The sequence below is a fragment of the Lissotriton helveticus genome, chromosome 2_1 (assembly GCF_964261635.1).
Source record: "Lissotriton helveticus chromosome 2_1, aLisHel1.1, whole genome shotgun sequence".
Classification (NCBI taxonomy): domain Eukaryota; kingdom Metazoa; phylum Chordata; class Amphibia; order Caudata; family Salamandridae; genus Lissotriton; species Lissotriton helveticus.
The window spans coordinates 8,364,383-8,385,304 of record NC_136059.1 but is presented as its reverse complement, the minus strand read 5'-3'; the positions used below and the strand labels follow the sequence as shown (position 1 = coordinate 8,385,304).

General features: G+C 48.8%; 1 protein-coding gene and 1 long non-coding RNA gene across 2 annotated transcripts in view; one reads left to right on the top strand and one right to left on the bottom strand.

Annotated features, from left to right (window-relative positions):
* The window catches only part of LOC144819176 (uncharacterized), a 704,861-nt gene that overhangs the window by 353,742 nt on the left and 330,197 nt on the right, over window positions 1-20,922 (top strand). The gene's annotated exons all lie outside the window — the stretch shown is intronic.
* LOC144820367 (uncharacterized) overlaps window positions 1-20,922 on the bottom strand; it is a 93,407-nt gene that overhangs the window by 6,849 nt on the left and 65,636 nt on the right. Inside the window, exons 4-5 of the mRNA XM_078677926.1 lie at window positions 13,703-18,563; window positions 13,096-13,648 (exon numbers count right to left, since the gene is read on the bottom strand). Coding sequence (XP_078534052.1) covers window positions 13,096-13,648; window positions 13,703-18,563 — 5,414 coding nt within the window. The remainder of the gene's footprint in view (window positions 1-13,095; window positions 13,649-13,702; window positions 18,564-20,922) is intronic.

The following is a 20,922-nucleotide window of genomic DNA, read 5'->3' as shown; positions in this document are numbered from 1 at the left end:
AGTCGGCTGGTGACGAGGGCCTGGGTGACCGCCTTTCTGGTGTCGGTGGGGATCCACCGGAAGATCTTTCGGAGCATGCGCAGTGTGTTAAAACATGATGACGAGATGGCGTTGACTTGCTTGGTCATCGTGAGGGCGGAGTCTAGGATGAATCCCAGGTTGCGTGCGTGGTCCGTGGGAATGGGGGCGGTGCCCAGCGCAGGGGGCCACCAGGAGTCGTCCCAGGCGGAGGGGGATGGACCGAGGATGAGGACTTCTGTCTTGTCCGAGTTCAGCTTCAGACGGCTGAGCTTCATCCATTCCGCGACGTCTTTCATACAGTCCTGGAGGCTGGCTCTGGCGGTGGTGGGGTCGTTGGTGAGGGAGAGGATCAGCTGGGTGTCGTCAGCGTAGGAGATGATGTTTAGGTTGTGTTGGCGTGCGATGGCTGCTAGGGGGCTCATGTAGACGTTGAAGAGGGTGGGGCTGAGTGAGGAGCCTTGGGGAACACCGCAGATGATCTTGGTGGCCGCTGAGCGGAAAGTAGGGAGGCGGACTCTCTGTGTTCTGCCGGAGAGGAAGGAGGTGATCCACTCCAGAGCTTTTCCTTGGATCCCGGCGTGGTGGAGGCGGGTTGTTAGGGTGTGATGGCAGACTGTGTCGAATGCGGCCGATAGGTCGAGGAGGATGAGGGCAGAAGTTTCCCCATTGTCGAGCAGGGACCTGATGTCGTCGGTGGCTGCGATGAGGGCGGTCTCAGTGCTGTGGTTGGCTCTGAAGCCGGACTGCAATGGGTCGAGGGTACCGTTTGTCTCGAGGAAGGCAGTCAGTTGTTATCATTTGATACTGTCAAAAAACACAATATTGGTAACAGATGAACTGCTTGGATAGAATCTTTTGAGGATTTCATAGATGCAATAGATGAAACGAACGACAAAACGATCATCAAGTATCTGAACCACATAGCTGGTGAAGGTGTAAAAGTAGCCATAAAAAGATCCCACAAGATGGTCGAGTGGCCTACAATCAAATTAAAGCAGCCCGGGATGTCAAGTTCAATCCACTCCCAAATGTAGTTTACATGTGCTACAAGAACGCCAGAGAGTTGGTGAAACCGTTAATGAAATTGTTGGATGACTGGATCTCCTTGTAAAGGACTGTAAAGTCAGTGAATTCAATAATGAGGACGCTACCCATCTCAGATCCTGTCAGATTCCTTTTGAACATGAAAAGCCTAAAGCTGAGAGACGCAAAGGGATGTCTCCAATGAAAAAGAAAATGTGTTTCAGATGTGGATTGTCATCTTCACACAACGGTAGATGCCCCACCATTGGACAAATGTGCAACGCTATGGCAAAGTGAACCATTTGGTGACGGTTTGCAAGGAAAAGGGAAAAGTACGTGTACCACAGCGTGAAGACAAAATGGCCAAGCGAGCGGTGCACCAGCAACGTTTGACGCACTCCCACAAGGCCAAGCAGTCACATCAACTGAGGTAAATCAACACCAAACGAAGTTGATCATCATCTAAACCACAGTCAAAGAGTTCCTCAGTGTCGGTTTTCAGTGAAAGTGACAATGATTATTACACAATGTCGATGTGTATTTTCAAGAAGTATGCACATGTGGTACTAATCAAGTGTGAGAAAAACCACACACTGAAGAAAAAGCAACCCAAAAGCTCCAAAGACCTACAAGCATTGTCCAAAAATTGCCCCAAAGATAAATAGGTGTTATTAAGAGCAGTACATCAATAAAAATGATGCCTGAGGAGAAGTATTGTGAATTGTCTCCATGACCACAACTTACACAGTTGAAAGCAAAAGTGAATGCATGGGCTGGGTCGACACCTTTAAAAAGTTATGTTTGGGGCGTGGCCAAGATGGCAGCTGGATAGGACACATAATCGTGTCCCTCCGGCATCGCCACTCTGAAGCTTTGTATTGCGGCCCATATCCGGTCCTAAAGCTTAATTTAGGAGATCCCGGTACTAGCGAGGAACAGAGGCATACCAGGGACGAGCCCAATTAGCTGAGTTCTCGAGTTCTACCGGACTGACCCTGTGCCTTATGGGAACAGTCCAGCCCGAACTGCCAAGCCATGTCTTACCTGGACCGGAAACAAACATCCTGGGACCGGTTTCGGATTCATAATCCTCATCAGCCAGGCTATCTTGAATCCAGTGGCCAAGTGAACAAGGGACTCACGTCTGAGCATACCCTGCCACACTTAGGGCGAACAAAGCGATACAAAAGGGGATGATGGACGGAGCGTTTGTATAAATCAAACACTCACCCCCAGTCAACTGATCTGGGTTTAATCCATCACCATTCTTTAGTTCACTCAGCCACCCCAGTTCAGACATGGCTATATGCAAATCAGTCTGACCCTGTGCCTTATGGGAACAGTCCAGCCCGAACTGCCAAGCCATGTCTTACCTGGACCGGAAACAAACATCCTGGGACCGGTTTCGGATTCATAATCCTCATCAGCCAGGCTATCTTGAATCCAGTGGCCAAGTTAACAAGGGACTCACGTCTGAGCATACCCTGCCACACTTAGGGCGAACAAAGCGATACAAAAGGGGATGATGGACGGAGCGTTTGTATAAATCAAACACTCACCCCCAGTCAACTGATCTGGGTTTAATCCATCACCATTCTTTAGTTCACTCAGCCACCCCAGTTCAGACATGGCTATATGCAAATCAGTCTGACCCTGTGCCTTATGGGAACAGTCCAGCCCGAACTGCCAAGCCATGTCTTACCTGGACCGGAAACAAACATCCTGGGACCGGTTTCGGATTCATAATCCTCATCAGCCAGGCTATCTTGAATCCAGTGGCCAAGTGAACAAGGGACTCACGTCTGAGCATACCCTGCCACACTTAGGGCAAACAAAGCGATACAAAAGGGGATGGTGGACGGAGCGTTTGTATAAATCAAACACTCACCCCCAGGCAACTGATCTGGGTTTAATCCATCACCATTCTTTAGTTCACTCAGCCACCCCAGTTCAGACATGGCTATATGCAAATCAGTCTGACCCTGTGCCTTATGGGAACAGTCCAGCCCGAACTGCCAAGCCATGTCTTACCTGGACCGGAAACAAACACCCTGGGACCGGTTTTGGATTCATAATCCTCATCAGCCAGGCTATCTTGAATCCAGTGGCCAAGTGAACAAGGGACTCACGTCTGAGCATACCCTGCCACACTTAGGGCGAACAAAGCGATACAAAAGGGGATGGTGGACGGAGCGTTTGTATAAATCAAACACTCACCCCCAGTCAACTGATCTGGGTTTAATCCATCACCATTCTTTAGTTCACTCAGCCACCCCAGTTCAGACATGGCTATATGCAAATCAGTCTGACCCTGTGCCTTATGGGAACATTCCAGCCCGAACTGCCAAGCCATGTCTTACCTGGACCGGAAACAAACATCCTGGGACCGGTTTCGGATTCATAATCCTCATCAGCCAGGCTATCTTGAATCCAGTGGCCAAGTGAACAAGGGACTCACGTCTGAGCATACCCTGCCACACTTAGGGCGAACAAAGCGATACAAAAGGGGATGATGGACGGCACTCCACTGCCACACCATGATTCAAAAGACTCCTACAGTATAAACTGCGCCAATATTTGAGTGAGCCCCCTGGCTGTAAGCCACCTCGCTCTGCGGGTGGAGCGGATCATACAGCTGGTGTGGGTGAGCCGGTACATCCATCAGGAGACAGGATACGAAGTCAGAAAAAAGGAGACTGCCGCCGCAGCACTAAAATTATGCTGCCACTGCGACCACTGCCCACACTGCATACATCTGCATACAGCTGAAATCAGGCTATATCCGGCGCCAAGATCTCTTCTTTCCTTTTTATTTTTTGGGAGTTTTTGAGTTTTTAAGTTCCCCCACAGGAGCCAGTAGCAACTGCCAAGTTCCTTTTATAGATTCCCACAAAAGTCTATCGCGAACGCCGTGGGGATAGAACACTTAGCTTTGACCCCTCCCCGTGTGCTACTGTCAGGATAGATTACCTTAAGCACTGCCGGGCGGTAGATGGAAAGAAGAGTACTGCGGCAGGCGGCTGAATAACCCAGAGTCGAGTAGAGTGGCCTCAGCAGCGGACACACCCTACGCCGTCAGGACGCTGAGGCCGAAGCAGGAACAGGAGAAGAGCACGGCGACTGCCGCTGCAGCGGTAAGACCATGGCCGCCGCAGCCCACGCCAGATGCACCCGAAAACCAAAGGTACCGGTGCTCGATGGAAGGAGAACATTGCGGCTGCGGGCAGCTGTAGACCTCAGAGGGGAGCGGCCGTACGCCTTTCCGTGGCGGAGTCAATCCGCCATCTTCCTTTTCCGCCGCCAGAGACCAAGCTCAAGGTAGTAGATATTTTAACTTCTATATTTTGATAAATAAATATTTAGGTTGTAGATATTTTTACATCTGTATTTTGGAATACATATATTTAGATAGTAGATATTTTGCCATCTGTATTTTGGAATATATATATTTAGGTAGTAGATATTTTTGCCATCTGTATTTTGGAATACATATAGTGCTGTGTTACACCAGAATTGTTGATGCCTTTCGGCACATAAACAGTCTTTAAAGGCGATTTGCTATGCATGCTGCAGAATGCAGAACACATGGATGGAGCTAAAAACGAGTAGAAATTAATAATTTCTACTCATATTGCCAGTCTAAAACCAGGTATTCCATGGTCTTAGTTTTTGGCACTGCCCTAGCCCTGTAAATTTGGGGCAGCATAAAAATTCGGAACTTCCACTGCCACAAACATTGCATGCCAATTTCACGCTAAGTGAAGTGTGAAAAGGGGCCTTATTCACTAGGCGGTGTTAAGCTACGTTAAGTGGCTTAACATCACTTTGTAAATTAGGAGAAGGAGATATCGCACCCAGATGTCGCTAAAAGTGACGTTCTGATGGCAATATCCCATTGTAAATATGCCCCTTAGGGGCCGATTAAAATGTCGGTCGGAAAGCCTCCAACTACTGGTCAGAAGCTGACCGACTCACTCGGAGGCTTTTCGGCCGGGTTGCGTTCCCACCGCCCGATTTCAGTGCAGGCGGTTGAAGCGTAAACAACTCGGTGAGTCCAATGCGGTTCTGACTGGCTCTCGGGTATTCTGGGCAGTCGGATCTGCACCTTAATCCCCTACGGTTGGCGTTTCTGACCGCCCGTTTACGTTGACGGTTTCTGATAGCCTTTCCGTGCCTGCCTTTCCGACACAGAAAGGCTATCAAAAAGCGACTTTTGGGGCCCCTGGTGGACACCCTTCGCCCAGTTGCCTACGGTTGTCAGTCGAGGGGGTACCCAGTGTGCCTCCCTGAAAATCCCTGCACTGTGTGACAGACACTGTAGTGTGCCTGCCACAGGGTGCAAGGTTTTCGACACCCCAGATTTTTCAATGGGAGCCTGTGTTAAGGCAGGTGTACGGTCGTAACACAGGCTCCCATAGAGAAAAGGGAGTATGTGACCAAAAAGTGTTCGGTCGCATCGTATTCAGGCAGGCGGACCCACGGACCGGAGGTCAGTCGGTCCTGAAACCGAGACGGTGTCGGTCAGGAACAATTCCGACCAACATCGTAATCAAGCCCTTAGTATCTATTCCCCCTTGGATTGTGGATTGGCCCATTTTGTACCACAGTATAACTGTGTGCCCATCACAAGATCTTCAGGAATGTTCTGGTGCTTGGTGCAATGATTTTCAGAAACTAGGGACTGACAATGATGTTACTGACTGCTCTTAAATTAAAACACACACAAACACACGTACACACAGTAGACACAAACATACAGAAACATACACAAATACATATCCTTACACAGAGGCAAACACATATGTACACACAGACACAAACACACACATTTGAATGCCTACAAACATACTTTCACACACACACAACCACAAACATATACATAGACACATAAAGACAAGTACGGGAACCAGAGCAGGGGTAGGAACATGGCTAGTTGCTGAGCCACCTTCCGTCTTGAGCAACAGAGTGCTCTGGAAAAAGCTCCTGTTAGCCAAAACCCACTCACTAAGGGATCACATAACACTTGGTCAATCGGACCTAGTGTTCACATGCAAAGCTGGTCACTACTTCACTGCACCATTTCCAGAACCAGCATTGTGGTAGTGTCAGAGTTGAGATAAACTCTCTATTGACTCTTGGTCCTGATGAATTGCCACTACACCCGTTAGGGGCTACTTAAGGCAAGAAACATGTCGACCTCCCACATTACACACGCCCTTTAGGACCATTGCATCCAGATAGGGCTGCCTGTTTTTAGTTAGGTTAGTGCATCCCCGGAATAACATTTATACTATGGGACTGCCATAGACCTATTCTAAACTATCACCTCGCACTCACTATAGTACCTAGTCCACACACCTGCCTGCACCTTATGGTTCATCAAAAAACGATCTCCGCTAAAGAGCCCCTTTGCAGGTGCCCGTCGGGCATTGCAGCCCGACGAGGAGCAGGCCCAATGATGAAGCATGACACCCCTCGGGGTGTGTGAGGCCACTTTAAAACAGAGCTGAACACTCCCACCCACACTTAGGACCTGCACACTAGTTTTTTATATCAGACAAGCACACACACACACACAGACACACACCTACATATACACAGTCACACAGACAAAAAGAGACATACGCTTCAAACACATACATACACATGGACACAGAGAAACAAACACGCACAAAACCAGACACATATACAAACACATACACACCAAACACATCTATATACACACACAAACATAGAAACAGCTAGACACATATGCTCAATCATACCTAAAAACCCACACGTAAACACATGCACACACATTCATACATATAGAAAAATAGTCACAGACATAATTCTACCAAATACTCAGACACATACATACGCAGTTCAGCTAGATGAATTGTGTGTATTCTGAGGATGCCAGTGGTTCATGTTTATTTGTTACTGCATTTGAGTGTTTAATTTGTCAGGTGTTGGAGTGTTCTTGGGCAAATGCTGTGAGGTGGTGGTTCTTTTTGGTCTGGTTGCCCCTGTTTGTTGCAAAGCTGGAGGTGTGTTATGAGTTCTTGTGTGTGTCTCTTGTTGCTTAGGTGCCTGTGAGGAAGGAGGCTGGTTGTTGTTTGTTCGTCTCTGTATTTCCATGTCTCTCCTGCTAAGCATCGATTGTATGAGGTCTGGTGGGTGTTGAAGCATGTTTTTGGGATGTGGGTTGGATGGTGCCAGTATCAGAGGAGTTCATGTTAACCTTGGTGTAACATTGTTGCGGCTTCTCGTGTCCAGGCCTGTGGTCTGCCTCCTGCCCTTCATCAATGGTCTTTGATTTTGCTGCTCTACTCCTAGTAATGTTGGGCACGAGAGGTGCTCGCTCTGTGCCCTCATTATGAGTTTGTTTGAGTTTGGTGCAGAGTTATGGGGATGAGAGAGAGGAGTGTTGCCTGGTCTGTCCATCTTATGCTCTCCGCCCTGGGCTCTGCCACTGGCTTGGGACAGTGGGGTGGGGACGATGGAGCATTCGCTGCCTGTTGGGGGAAGCACTTGGAGTTCTCCCTGTGACGCTGTGTGATGTGTTTGCCCTCCGACGGTGGCCTCACACCCGGTGAAAGCAGCCCAGAGGGCTCCGGGCCCAGGTATGTCAGGTCTGGAAAGTGTAGAGCTGGCGTGTCTGGCCCGGAGTCAGCAAGCCCCTTGGGTCTGTGAGTGGTAGGATCCACCCGGGGTATCCTTGGGGCCCTGGGGCTGGGGGGGGGGAGCTGGTGGGACCCCCCTTTCTGCAGAGTCAAAGCACATGGGGCCACAGGTGAGCAGATCATACATACGTTTGTTCATGGAGGCCTCACATACATAGAAGCAGTTAGAAGACTGAAGATGTGGCATTCAGTGACAGAAAGACAGTACTTGCTGAAGAAGCTTGTAGAGACAGTCTAGTGGTTGCACGTCACGTCGCGACGTGACGTGCTGGTAGCGAGGATCGGCTGCCTGCGCATGCGCAGGAGAGCGCGAGAGCAGTGCAGCGCCGGAGCATAAGCAGTAGGCTCGGCGCTCTTTAGGGAATAATAGAAATAAATGCACCACAAGTAATACTGGCTCCAGTGTCTTTATTGGGGACATCACTAACTCTACAATGGCGACGAGGGTGGGATGATGACCCCCCAGCATGAAAAGACCACCAGAGTGATCCCCACACGACACGGAGAGCACCAGTGTCACCAGCACTACCAAGCAAGAGCCCAAAGTACAGAGAGACAAGGAAGACCTCAAATTTACAACGCAGGTACCCTAAAGAGCGCGGCAGAGCCCAAGAGCACCCGAAGGAGAGGTACAGAGGAACGACGAAGAGGGGACAGACCCCAGAGACCAGCAGAAAAGCGCGCCAACCCACACAGCAGCCCAGAAGACAAGGGGAACCGCGCTGGATAACCCACCGAAGAGCGAGTGGGCTGACGCAGGTAGTCCCCACGCCCAAACAAGCGAGGAAGAGCAGGACGACGCACCAGGGAGTCCTAGGAGCCAAGGGAGTGCACAACCCAAGGTCAAGAGTGAGAAAATGAGCGCGCAGACTGGATACGCAATGGCGCCGGTACAATTTTTACCCCGCCCCGGAGAACCGCTTATGAAGTGGGAGGACTGGAAAGAATATATAGACAATTTCATAGGAGTCCTGGAAGATGAGAACGAAGAGGTGTTTAAACCCGCGAGAAAAAAACGCATTTTGTTACTGAACCTGGGCCCGGAAGGGCTGAGACTTTACAAGAGCCTAGTACCGAAACAGAGAACTTCTACGGACGACGACGTATACGCCCACGCACTTGACGACCTCAGCGAACACTTCAGACCGGCAGTGTGCGTCTCTGTGGACAGGTTCAATTTCCAACAGAGGAAGCAACGTCAGGGAGAAACGGTGGAGGAATACGTGGCGGCGCTAAAGCGGTGAGCATCAACGTGCAAATACGACAACTGGGAAGAGGAGTTCATTAAAGACCAGGTGGTGATGCATACCACGTGCACGTCAGTGCAGGACAAACTGTGGGCCAGTGGAGACACTACGCTGAAAGAGGTGTTGGTCATCGTCAAAAGGGCTGAATTAGCACGACGATGCGCAGAAGTAAGGAGGAAAGAAACTGCGTCCAACGCCATGGTGAACAAGGTAGACGACGAAAGACCCCGCAGAGAATATCAGAACAGGAAGCCAATGGAGAGAGGACCCAACAAGTGGCAAAGCAACACAAGCCCACAAGGGAAACAGGCAGGGAGCAGCAAGAAGCCATGCTACAGGTGCGGTAGCTGGTCGCATGAGGCGCACGACAGGAAGTGTCCCGCATTTCGCGCCAAATGCATGTACTGCGGAATAATTGGCCACTATGAAAAGGTCTGTCGGAAGAAGGCCTCCAAGGGCATGGTGAGATACGTGGACCAAGGCAGTGAAGACCAAGACCAAGACGCAGAGGAGGATGTCATCACGGTGATCTACATTGACGATCAGGTGTTGAGCACGGACGGTCAGGTCCTGGGAGTAGACGGGAAAAGGACAATGAAACCCGTCCTAGAAATGGCAATAGGAGGAATCACAATCAGCGTGGTGGCAGACACTGGCTCGCCCTTCACCATCGTCCAGAGAGCAGTGTGGGAGGAGAAATTCGTGCCGCGACTAGGCCCAGAACTAGAAAAACTAGACATTCGCCCCGTCACCTACAACGGAGATCGCATTTCAATGGCGGGATTCAGACCGTTGACTTTTGAATTCCGAGGCCGATCTGCTTACTGTAAGCTCTATGTGTCGGAGAGAGGCCCATCTGTCCTGGGATGGCTCGATCAGGGCGACCTGGGAATAAAGCTGGATCCAGGAGGCAAGGAACAGATACTACTAACGGACCAGGAAGCGTGGCCCGATCTCGACAAATGGAGGAATGAATACCCCAAGGTGTTCGGGGGCACAATTGGAAAGCTGCAAAAGTTCGCCCACAAAATTGTCCTAAAAGAGGATGCCCTACCTGTAGCTCACAAAGCAAGAAACATCCCGTTAGCAGTGAAGGAAGCCGTACGGGAGGAACTCCAAGACCTGGAAAGGAAGGGGATCATTGAGCCCATCACATGCGCTGAGTGGCTAGCGCCCCTGGTAGTAGCCAAGAAACCCAGCGGGAAGGTCCGGCTGTGCGTCGACATGCGGGAACTGAATAAGAACATTGTGGTGGAAAAGTTCCCCTTACCCAGGATAGAGGAGATGCTGGCTAGCACAAGGGGGATTAAGTGGTACTCCACCATAGACTTGACCTCCGCGTACCATCAAATAGCTATACATCCGGAAAGCCGGAAACTAACATCGTTCATCACCCCGTTCGGGTGCTACCAGTTCCGCCGCATGCCATTTGGACTGGCCTCTGTGGCAGCGGTGTTCCAGAAGCTGATGCACCAACTGTTCAAGGACATCACCGACGTCCAATACTTCCAGGATGACATCCTGGTAATGGGGAGAGACAGGCAAGTCCATGATGTGAAGCTGGGGAAAGTGTTGAGGACCTTAGAAAGAAAAGGACTCACAGCGGAATGGTCCAAATGCCGGATAGGGATGAACTCAGTGACATACTTAGGGCATGAGATAGGAGTGCAAGGAGTGACTCCTAAAGCAGAAAACGTGAGAGCGATCTGTGAAGCACCACCACCCACCAACAAGGAAGAGGTCAGATCATTCCTGGGAATGGCTGAGTACTATGGCAAGTTTGTACAGCACTTTGCCTCTAAGACTCATCACATGAGGCAGCTGACAAAAGAGAACACGGAATTCTGTTGGTCAGAGGAGACACAACGGGAATTTGACGTCATCAAAAAGGAAGTAGCGGGAGCAATACCACTCCAAGGGTACGACCCCCAAGGAAAGACCGTACTAACCACAGACGCCAGCGACAAAGGACTGGGTGCCGTGCTCATGCAAGACCGGGGACAGGGAAGACTAGAAACAATAAGCTTTGCCTCACGCACGCTGAGCGAAACGGAGAAGAAGTACAGCGTGATAGAGAAAGAGATGCTGGCAGTGGTGTGGGCCACCACGAGATTCAGACAGTTTCTGTGGGGCACACGGTTCCAATTGCGGACGGACCACAAGCCATTACTGAAGGTGTTAACATCGAGCGGGCACGGGGATGCCACGCCCCGCATATCCAAAATGACACTGAAACTACTTGAGTTCAGGTATGATGTGGAGCATATCCCGGGCAGCAAGAACAGAGTGGCAGACCACCTGAGCAGAGCGGCGGCCATGGATCCGAGTGAGGAAGACAAGGTGGGAGCAGAAGAATGGGTCGCACTCATGAAGGACCATGAGAAGGTCATCGGCCTTCAGGAGTGGAAACAGGCGTATGCAGAAGACCAAACGTTAGAGGAAGTGAAGCTATACATCACCCAAGGCTGGCCTGACAAGAGACACACTCGTGGGGAACTCAACCCCTACTTCGAAGTCAGGGAAGAATTGTCCATAGACGACCAAGGAATATTCATGTACAGAGGCGGAAAAGTCGTTCCCCCAACAAGCATTATTCCCAGACTGCTGGACATGCTACATGAGGGACACATGGGAATCGGAAAACTAAAGTTGAGGTCCAAACAAGATTATTGGTGGCCAGGAATGGATATAAGAGCAGAGCGACATGTAAGAGAGTGCCCAAGGTGCCAGGGTGCTGACAAGACACTCAAACCACTACGCCCAGCACTAGGTACATTCGAACCTCCAAAGAATCCATGGGAGGAGCTGTCAGTAGACATCCTAGGCCCAATCCTAGACACACAAGGAGTACAAAAGTATGTGTGTGTCCTAGTAGACAAGTACTCGAAATGGCCAGAAGTGAAAATAGAAGAAACCATGGACACAGAAAACATCGTGAAATTTTTAGCAGACACCTTTGTGAGGGAAGGCATTCCGAAGTCCATCCTCAGCGATAACGGCCCCCAGTTCAGGTCGGAGAAATGGAACAATTTCATGCAAAGGAACGGCATCACAGCGAAGCACACATCCATATATCACCCGGCGGGGAATGGTCAAGTGGAGCGCTTCAATAGAGTAGTGATGGGGTCAATCCAAGCAGCCATTGCGGACAACAAGGATTGGGAGAAGGACATATGGCACATGTTATGGGCGTATAGGATAACTCCCACAAGCACAGGATACAGCCCCTTCCAGATATTGCGTGGCCGAGAACCATTTACCCAAGACAATCGGGTGTGGAAAGAGAAAACAATAGTGAGTGAATGGTCACCCGCAGTGGTGCGTGCCAACATAGAGAAAGCACAAGCAGTCTACACAAAACACTACAACAAGAGGAGAAACGTGAAAGACGATGAGCTGGAAGAAGGTGAATGGGTGAGAGTGAAGTTGCCCACGCTACAAAGGAAGGGAGAGAGCAAATACAGCAAGCCCATGCAAGTGAAGGAAATATTGGGCAGAGCGGCTAGGTTAAGTGATGGGAATGTATGGTCACAGGACCGCATGGCGAGATGCAATAAAATTCTATCTTGGAACTATGAGGGAGTAGATGATGAGGATGGAGAGACTGAACTCGGCCAACAAGAGCATCTGGAGGCGGAACCTGATAGGAGAGGAGAAGAACAGCGACAGGTGAAGGCGGGATGCGCCGAGCAGGAGCCGAGGGCCGGAGAGAACCAGAGTGAGGTAACTGGACAAGCAGAAGCAAGAGGAAGCAGTAGAATCAGCGAAGGAGAGAGCCACACCACCCCGGTAAGACAGACCCGGCGCGGCAGGGCGGTGGTCAAGCCCACAAGATTCAGAGACTATGATTTGAGCGACGGACTGTAAGTTAAGAAAATGTTTGTGTTGGAAAAAGGGGAGATATGTAGAGACGGTCTAGTGGTTGCACGTCATGTCGGCGACGTGACGTGCTGGTAGCGAGGATCGGCTGCCTGCGCATGCGCAGGAGAGAGCGAGAGCAGTGCAGCGCCGGAGCATAAGCAGTAGGCTCGGCGCTCTTTAGGGAATAATAGAAATAAATGCACCACAAGTAATACTGGCTCCAGTGTCTTTATTGGGGACATCACCAACTCTACAAAGCTGTTTACTCTGAGCCTTACCTTGCGTCCTGCTTCACTTTCTGCAGCTGGAGGGTGACGTCCCCGGCGGCGGGATCCTTCCCCGGGTAGATCTGGGTGGAGATCGGCTTCTGCTTCTCATCCAGGACGGTCAGCCTGACCCCTTTGCCCTCCAGGAGGTCGCTCTTGGTGAGGACGTTGAGGTCCAGCTCGGTGGCCGGGCGCCCCGGGTCTGCCAGCGCCTGCACTTTCTTAACTAGCGCCTGGTGCTCTGCTTCTGGGAGCGCAGCCGCGGCCTTCTCCCCTCCAACCGGCGTTTTCTTCATGCGCCTTTGGAAATTTTGTTCGTCGAAGAATCGCTGAGTTTTCTTCATTCCCACGACGTTGTCCACGAGTTTTGCAGCGCATCTACTAATCTGTTTGCCCGCAGTGCGATGCAGCAGGCCAGTGACATAAGATGACCAATAATTCATAAATTGCTCATTTATATTCTTGGCGATCAGATCTAACAAATCATCTGTTGTTTTCTTCACATCCGGGAGATTGCGACGTTTGTCGTCTGCCGTACATTCAGCAGCCTTTGCGGTCTCGCCACCTTTGTCCCCTTCCTTGCCTGCAGGCGCTTCTTTGACCTTGAGGACCTCGCCACATTCCCGAATTATAAACGGGATGATCCTGTCTTCAGTCAGCTTCGTGGCTCGGAGGAGAGTGTCGACGTCCACTGCGGCTTTTGCAGCAGCACTTGCTGCATCAACCAAAAACCCGGCTGCCGCCTTTCTGGGTGCAGAACATTTCATTTCTTTATTCAGAACAGATAAGACTAAATCTCCGAAGGAACTGAAGCAGGTTTTCAGCACCTGCTTGTCCTTCCAGACCTCGCCGTCTGCACCCTGACAAATGCTTGTGAGTATTTTCTCCAGCCACTCTTTGGAGGGATTTGGGATCTTAAAGTTCTCTGGCGTCTCTGCATTCATAAGAGTCTTTGGCACTGTCCTCACGATGACAAACTTAAGAATGCACTCCTTCAAAACTGCACTCTTCTTCACTGATTCTGCGCTTACGAATTGAAGGCGAGACTTGTAGATCGCGTTGATTGCAGCGTCTAGGCCGTAATTCAGGCCGTAATTCAGCCCCGCGAGGACCGTCTGTTTGCACAACTCCTGCCCCGCGTACTTCGCAGCCTGCAGGAAGGTCTTCTGAACAGCAGAGCTTGTGGCCAGGGTCCGGATGGATTGGCCAAAGGCTTGTTTGCCAACAGAAGTGACTGCGGACTTTGCAGAACTAAGCATTACTTTTCCTGATTTGATGATATCTCTCGCGACACTTGAAAAGGTTTTGGTTCCGTTGAGCAGACCCTTTGCTGAGTTCCACGTGGCACGAGCTGCCTTTTTAATGAAGCCAAACCCTGCACTTATCAGCGATATCCCAATACTGATAGCTTTGGCTATGGCCCACTTTGCCCAACTGAAGCTGCCTGTGATCATCCCTTGGACCCCCGATATCATGTCTGAGACACCCTCTGAGATCAGAGCCATCCCGAACTGACTCGCTGCCCCAAGCGAGACGGCGCACACAAGGACCCCACCAAGGATCTGTGCGACTCCAACGAAAAAACAGATCAGAGCATTAATGCAGAATTCAGGCTTCTTCTCGACCTCAAACACAAAGGACAGGCCATAGTCATACAGCACAATAAGCTCTTCTGTGGTTATAGGACTGTCATCAGTTGACAACGAGAAGACAGCCTGTTCCTTGCATATAGCCTTCTTATTTTTCTTTTGAAGCTCTTTTAATTTTTCTATAGATTTGTCGATGTAATCATCAATCCAGGACTCGAATAGGCTCATCCGGGTCTGCATTTGTTTTGTAAAGTTGGGTTCCTCTTTGTTGTGAGGTTCAAACTTGTCAATGCAGGACATCTGGCAGGAAACCATGGTGTTCGTAACCTCCGATACATAGACGTCGATCATTTTCTTAGATTGTGTTAAAAGGTCTATTGCCTTCTGCATATATCCCTCCTTCCCCAGATTGATTGTAATGTAGGCCTGATTGTAGAGTGAGACGGCACGGTACACTTGATCAGTCGTCTCTGCTTTCTGCCAGAATGATAGCGCCCCGTAATCCGATGCTTTGTTCTGAGTGTGGAGGTACATGCGATCCATAGCCTGTTTGATGAAGTCGTAGAAGTTATCTGATTCCCCTCGCAGGAGGCTGTCTGCTCTCTTCTGAATCATTTCGCCAAGGTCTTTCTTCAGCTGATTGCTGTCTTTATGGTCTTCAATGTCCTTCTCATGCAGTGTGAGCCAAAGGGCCCAGCTCTCCTTCAACGCATTCAGAGCTGGGCTGTAGTCAAACTTTGAATTACTCTTAGGAGTTTCTAAGGTGCGCACATTCTTTACTGAATAGATGTCTGTTTTTTCACGTTTATCATACTTTCCTTCAAATTCATTTAGATGTTTACAAAACTCTTGAAAAAGTTCCTCCCGCAGCTGTACTTCCAAGAGCTCATTTTTCTCTGTTTCCTCAATGCGCTTCTTCTCATAATCTGCTCTGAGCCGTCTCATCACCTCGATGGGTTGGCCCTGACACGATGGTGACAGTTCATCATAGTTCAATATCATTTGGACCATTCCAGGATTTCCTTTACGGGAGGTTCTGCCAAATATCTGCTTTTCTACCCTCATGTTTGTGGGGAAATGAGTGAGAATCACACAGACTCCTCCATGTTCATTCACCTCTTGAGTGACTTTAACATCTGTGCCTCTTCCACCGAGGTTTGTAGCAATGATAACATCTCCTGGCCCAAAGGTGACCCTTTCAACATCATGTTTATCACTTCTGGTGTACAAAGTTATTTTACCAGAAACAGCTTTCAATTCTATTAACTTTTTTTGTAGATTATCAGCTGTTTTCACATCTTCACAAACGACTAAAGCCACTTGCCCTGTGCCCCACTGGCTTGGACTTGTGCGGTCCTTCACATGTTCACAGATACTTTTGATCCAGACTTCATGGCCTCCTTCGACCTGGAGAGTTGGTAGCTCAGTCTTCTTAGTATGGCGGTGAGTAGGCATAGCATAGCAAGACACCTTGTAGTGTTTTTTAAGGAACTTAACCTCTGCCTCATCCCCTAGGGTCCCAGAGACCCCAAACAAGCCTGTGCCATTAGTGTATCGCTGAAGGAAATGGAAATTTGACATGAAGTTGGTGACATTGGACAGTGGTGATATCGCCAGTTGGTGCTTCATCTCCAGGAACTGCTGTAAGCCGTCACCCCAGCGCTTGTTCTTCTCAAGCACACCGGTGGCTTTGAAGTCCACTGGGATGATGGAGTGGTATTCATGGATGGGCGTGGTGGTGCTAACGTTACTGACTGATTCTATCATGTACTCTCGATCCTTCTCCATCACGACTGCCTTCATAGCATTTTCCACAAAGACCTTCATCCTATCCCGGGTATATTCCTTCAGGTAGCCTGGCAGGAGAATAAAGTTCTCGTCCTTATTCGCTTGATTATCTGGTGGCTGATAGGTTTCTGAGTACCTGATTCTTGATTCCAGTTCAGTGATCGCTCCATCTATCAGATCCTTCTCGCTCATCACCACACAGGCACAGCCATGTTCCATGAGAAGAATGCGAATTTTGTCATGATCAGATGAGGATTTGTTGTCTGATACGGAACTGATCGCAAATTCAGATGCTTTACCATCCTTTAGCTCATAATATTCAAAAACAACAGCATCTTCAAGAACCTTCTGAAAAATAGACAAGAGATCTCGCTGCTGAGCCGGCCCAAGTTTATCCATGAGTTCTTTGATTGCAGAGTCTTTTGGCTCTTGAGTGATTGGCTGATCAGACTTATTTTGAGTGGACTGATTCTGCTTCACATCCTCTTCAGTAAAGAACCCCAGCTGCAGTCCCAGCTTTTGAATTTCGAGGGGGGAGAAGTGCTCTGATGTGCTCTCCCCCACGACTGCTGCAGCAACTTTGTGAAAGTATTGTGTTCCTGTGGCCCAAAGAATGTCACCAGTTTTAGCCTCCTGGATGCGATGGCAAGTGCATATCTTGGCCCAGATGGCTGCCAACAGTTGTTCTAAGTGCCGCATTCCTGTTGCTGCATGTGAAAGGTATGTGACTTGGACGCCGCTGTCTAAGGTCATATAGTCCACTTCATCCACAATGGCTATGTCAAAGGTCCGATCTCCTCTGGTTTTGCGTTTTTCAAATTCTTGTTTTAGAATGTCAGCAGCAAAGTTCCCGACAGTGCCGTACACAATATCAGCTGCATACGCCTTTTTAATTGCCTCATTAACATCAGTTTCTTTATCTAACGCTGGTGGAGGTACAACACTACAAGACACATCGAACATATTGTAGAGTTTGATCCATTCCTCTTGATCTCGACGGGCAAGCACTGGTGAACTTGTGATAACATCAACCTTCTTCCCACGGATGGCATGAACAAGGGCGAGCATGGCCACGATGGCAGATTTGCCCTCTCCTGTGGCGATCTCCAAAAGACAACCATTGCATGCAGGGTCCTTAGAAATGAGAAGAGTCAACAGAGATGCGAGCTGAGTCATGCGTGGGAAATAGCCCTTAAGCTTCACTCCTGACTGTATTTCAATAGCTGTAATGTCCTGAACAGCCACACACAAGCCAGCCAAAACTTTCACCAGTTGCTCAATATCAGGATTTACTAAGTTTATTGATTTGATTATTGGTTTACATTCTGTTGTAATCATCGTCTTATCTGCAAATGTCTTTTGATATTGTGGAAGTCGAACTTCAACTTTGCTGAGCACTTGCCCCAGGATAGAAAGTACCTCTTCTGGGTAGTTATTTGTTCTCATTTCTGATAGTATGGTTTTTAAATCCTTGTCCTTCTCTAGCTTCACTGATCGCTGTAGATCCTGCACTGCATCTTCCTTCTTCAAAGATGCAATGGTGGTGTCTATATCGAAGTGGTAGGTCTGTACCTGTTGGAGGATCTTCTCCACCTTCTCTTGTGGAACACCTCCCTCCTGTACTTTTAGAGTGAAGATAACTGCCTGGATTGGAGTCCAGACTCCATTGAATAATATGTGTTCCAGGAAGTCTTGGCTGGTTCTGGGGAGCTCAGAAAAGACAGCTCTTGACAGTCTCCCAGCTAAAGTCTTGTTTGTTTTGCAGAGCATGCTTAAAATATGTATTAGAAAGCTGGACTTCTTATCAAGCTTATCTATGTACTGTTGAAGTTCAGTCGCATCTAGGTCACAATCTTTCAGAGTCACTTGTGCTGTTGCCAGAAGGAGACTCAGCTGTTCGGTCAGTGACATATTCTCCTCGAAGGCGTTATTCAAACTTCCATGACACCAGGTGTATATGCCCATCGATCCGATGTACCTGGCGATGAGACGCTGTTGCAGAGTTTGCATCTTTTCCCCAATATCCATGGAAGCAGCACTTATATCTTCGGTTATGCCGTAATCAATTAGGAGCTGGTTGAATTTCTCCTCAACATCATTTTCCTAAAATAAAAAGATTACAGTGTGTGTTAATTCTTCCCTTAGTGGGAATCCAGGATAACAGCATTAGCAGAAGTATCTGCAAAAGATATGTTTTCCACTGGCCACTAATTTTTCAAGAAAATGTTGGGACGTTTCTGAAAGTCCTCTGTCAATTCAGTTGTACCTGTCTACATCTTGAGCACCAGGGTACAGTTCCTACCTCACTGCTCTTTGGACACCATATATTCCTTAAGCCTTGACTCATCAAAGGTGAGAAGTGATCAAGGATAGCAAAGGATTAACCTAGGGGGGGATGAGCTCTTGGAACTCAGATACTGTATGTCACAAAGTCATAGGAGTAAGGTTACAGCAGCACCAGGTAGAACAAGATGACACACTATACAGTTTTTCAGAGTGTACGTGTTATAGAACTCCAGCCTCACAAACACTAAAATCCAATGGCAATATTATCCTGTTTGCCAAAAAACACCAGGCTTCGGCAACCCTTAGAATCACCTAGTCTCCATTCTTGTAGAATGGCCTGTGGTTCTCCATGAGATTAGTGCCCGACAGATTGTTGCAGTTGCATCCAATGTACTATGGGGCAAATTTACAAGCCCCTTACGCTGCCAGTATGTCACTTTTTGTGACGCACTGGCAGCGCATTTCTTTGCCCCATATTTACAAGGACAGGACGGGCCACCCTGCGTGGCTTTTCCTGTCCTTGTAAATATGGCACCTTTACACTCAGCACTTTGCGTGAAAGGGACGTTCCATGGGTGTTGCTCTTCCCACACAATACCGATGGAACCAGACACATTTCCAGATTTACGAGGATTCATAAACATGGAAATGCGTCAGTATGCTACGGCACTCTAGGGGTGGCGTAGCGAGGCACACCGAGGAGAAATGTTTTCATTTCTCCTCGTTTATTTCCTCTTTCAATGCGTGCTGCATTCTACAGCACGCATTGAAAGAGAAAAAGGCCTGTAGTGATTGTTTTTGTGCCGGAAGGTATCCCTTCCTGCACAAAAACAATCTCCCCATGACGCAGGCATCCTTGCACAATGGTGCAAGGGTGCCCGCACCGGCGCATGGCAGCTGTTTGTGAGCAAGCGCAGGGGAGAGCACAGGTATGCAACATATCCTTGTAAATATGTTGCATTCCTGTGCTCTGAAAGTGGAGCAGCGTGGTGCAGCCAAAGGGCTTGCGGTGCCAAGCTGCGGCACTTTCTCATAAATCTGCCCCTATATGTCTGTATATCTTTGTCCATGCCTCTCAGGTGTTTCTGTGGGAGGGCTATAGCCTCGAAACCCAAAACCCCACCATGCAAAAATGAATTAGATCATCAGCCTACAACAAGGAGTGTTTGGAATCCTGTGGTCAAGTGGATATCACACCTGACACAGTGGGAACCAGTTGTTCCAATGGGTTCCACAGCCAGAGTTCCAAATGCAAAACAACTGCAGCTGGTAATGGGCTAGTCGCTGTTTGAAATAATCCTTTTTGCAGGGTTATCCGCAGACATTTTGCTTCTCCCTCCTATTTTATCCTAACCTGCTGTTGTTGGTTTTATGATTTTTGGAACTTTACCACTGCTATTCAGTGCTAAAGTGCATATGCTCTCTGTGAAATTGGTATTATGGAGTGGTGTTTCCCTGATTGGCATATATCATTTACTGCTTAGTCCCTAGTAAAGTGCACTGAGAGTGACAGGGCCTGTAAGTCAAATGCTACTAGTGCAGCACTGGTTGTGCCACCCACAGAAGTAGCACTGAAAAGGTATCTCAGACCTGCCAACGCAGAGTCTGTGCGCAGTTTGTAACTGCCATGTCTACTTTGCAAGTGCACCCACTTGCCATGCCCTAACCTCCCCTTTTCTTACATATCAGTCACCCCTAAGGTAGACCCAAGGTTCCCCTGTGAGTATGGTACAGTGTATGTGAAAGGTAAGACATGCCCTGGTGTGTGTGGCATATCCTGGCAGTGAATTACTGCCAATTTCATTTTTCACTATTGCAAGGCTACCTGTTCCCATAGGACTGAATGGGGAGTTTGTTTATAACATCTTATAAACATAAATACCCCTGGGAACAAGGTAGACAAATAACGTTTAGTATGCCTGAACTCAGAATGTTAAAATGCTTCTTTTGATGAAGATGATTTTTACATTCTGTGCATGAGAATACCACTTTTAGAAAGTAGGTATTTTCTGGCTTAGCCATCCTGTGTGCCTCTGCTGGGGTTGTGGATTGACTGGCTTTGCGATGACAGGGGCTGGGGAGGTGCAGTGCCTTCATAGAGTCTGATGGGTCAGGGCTGGGCTGAATAGAACTGGGCTGCATTTAGGTTAAGGGGAGATTTCCTTGCACCTGAATG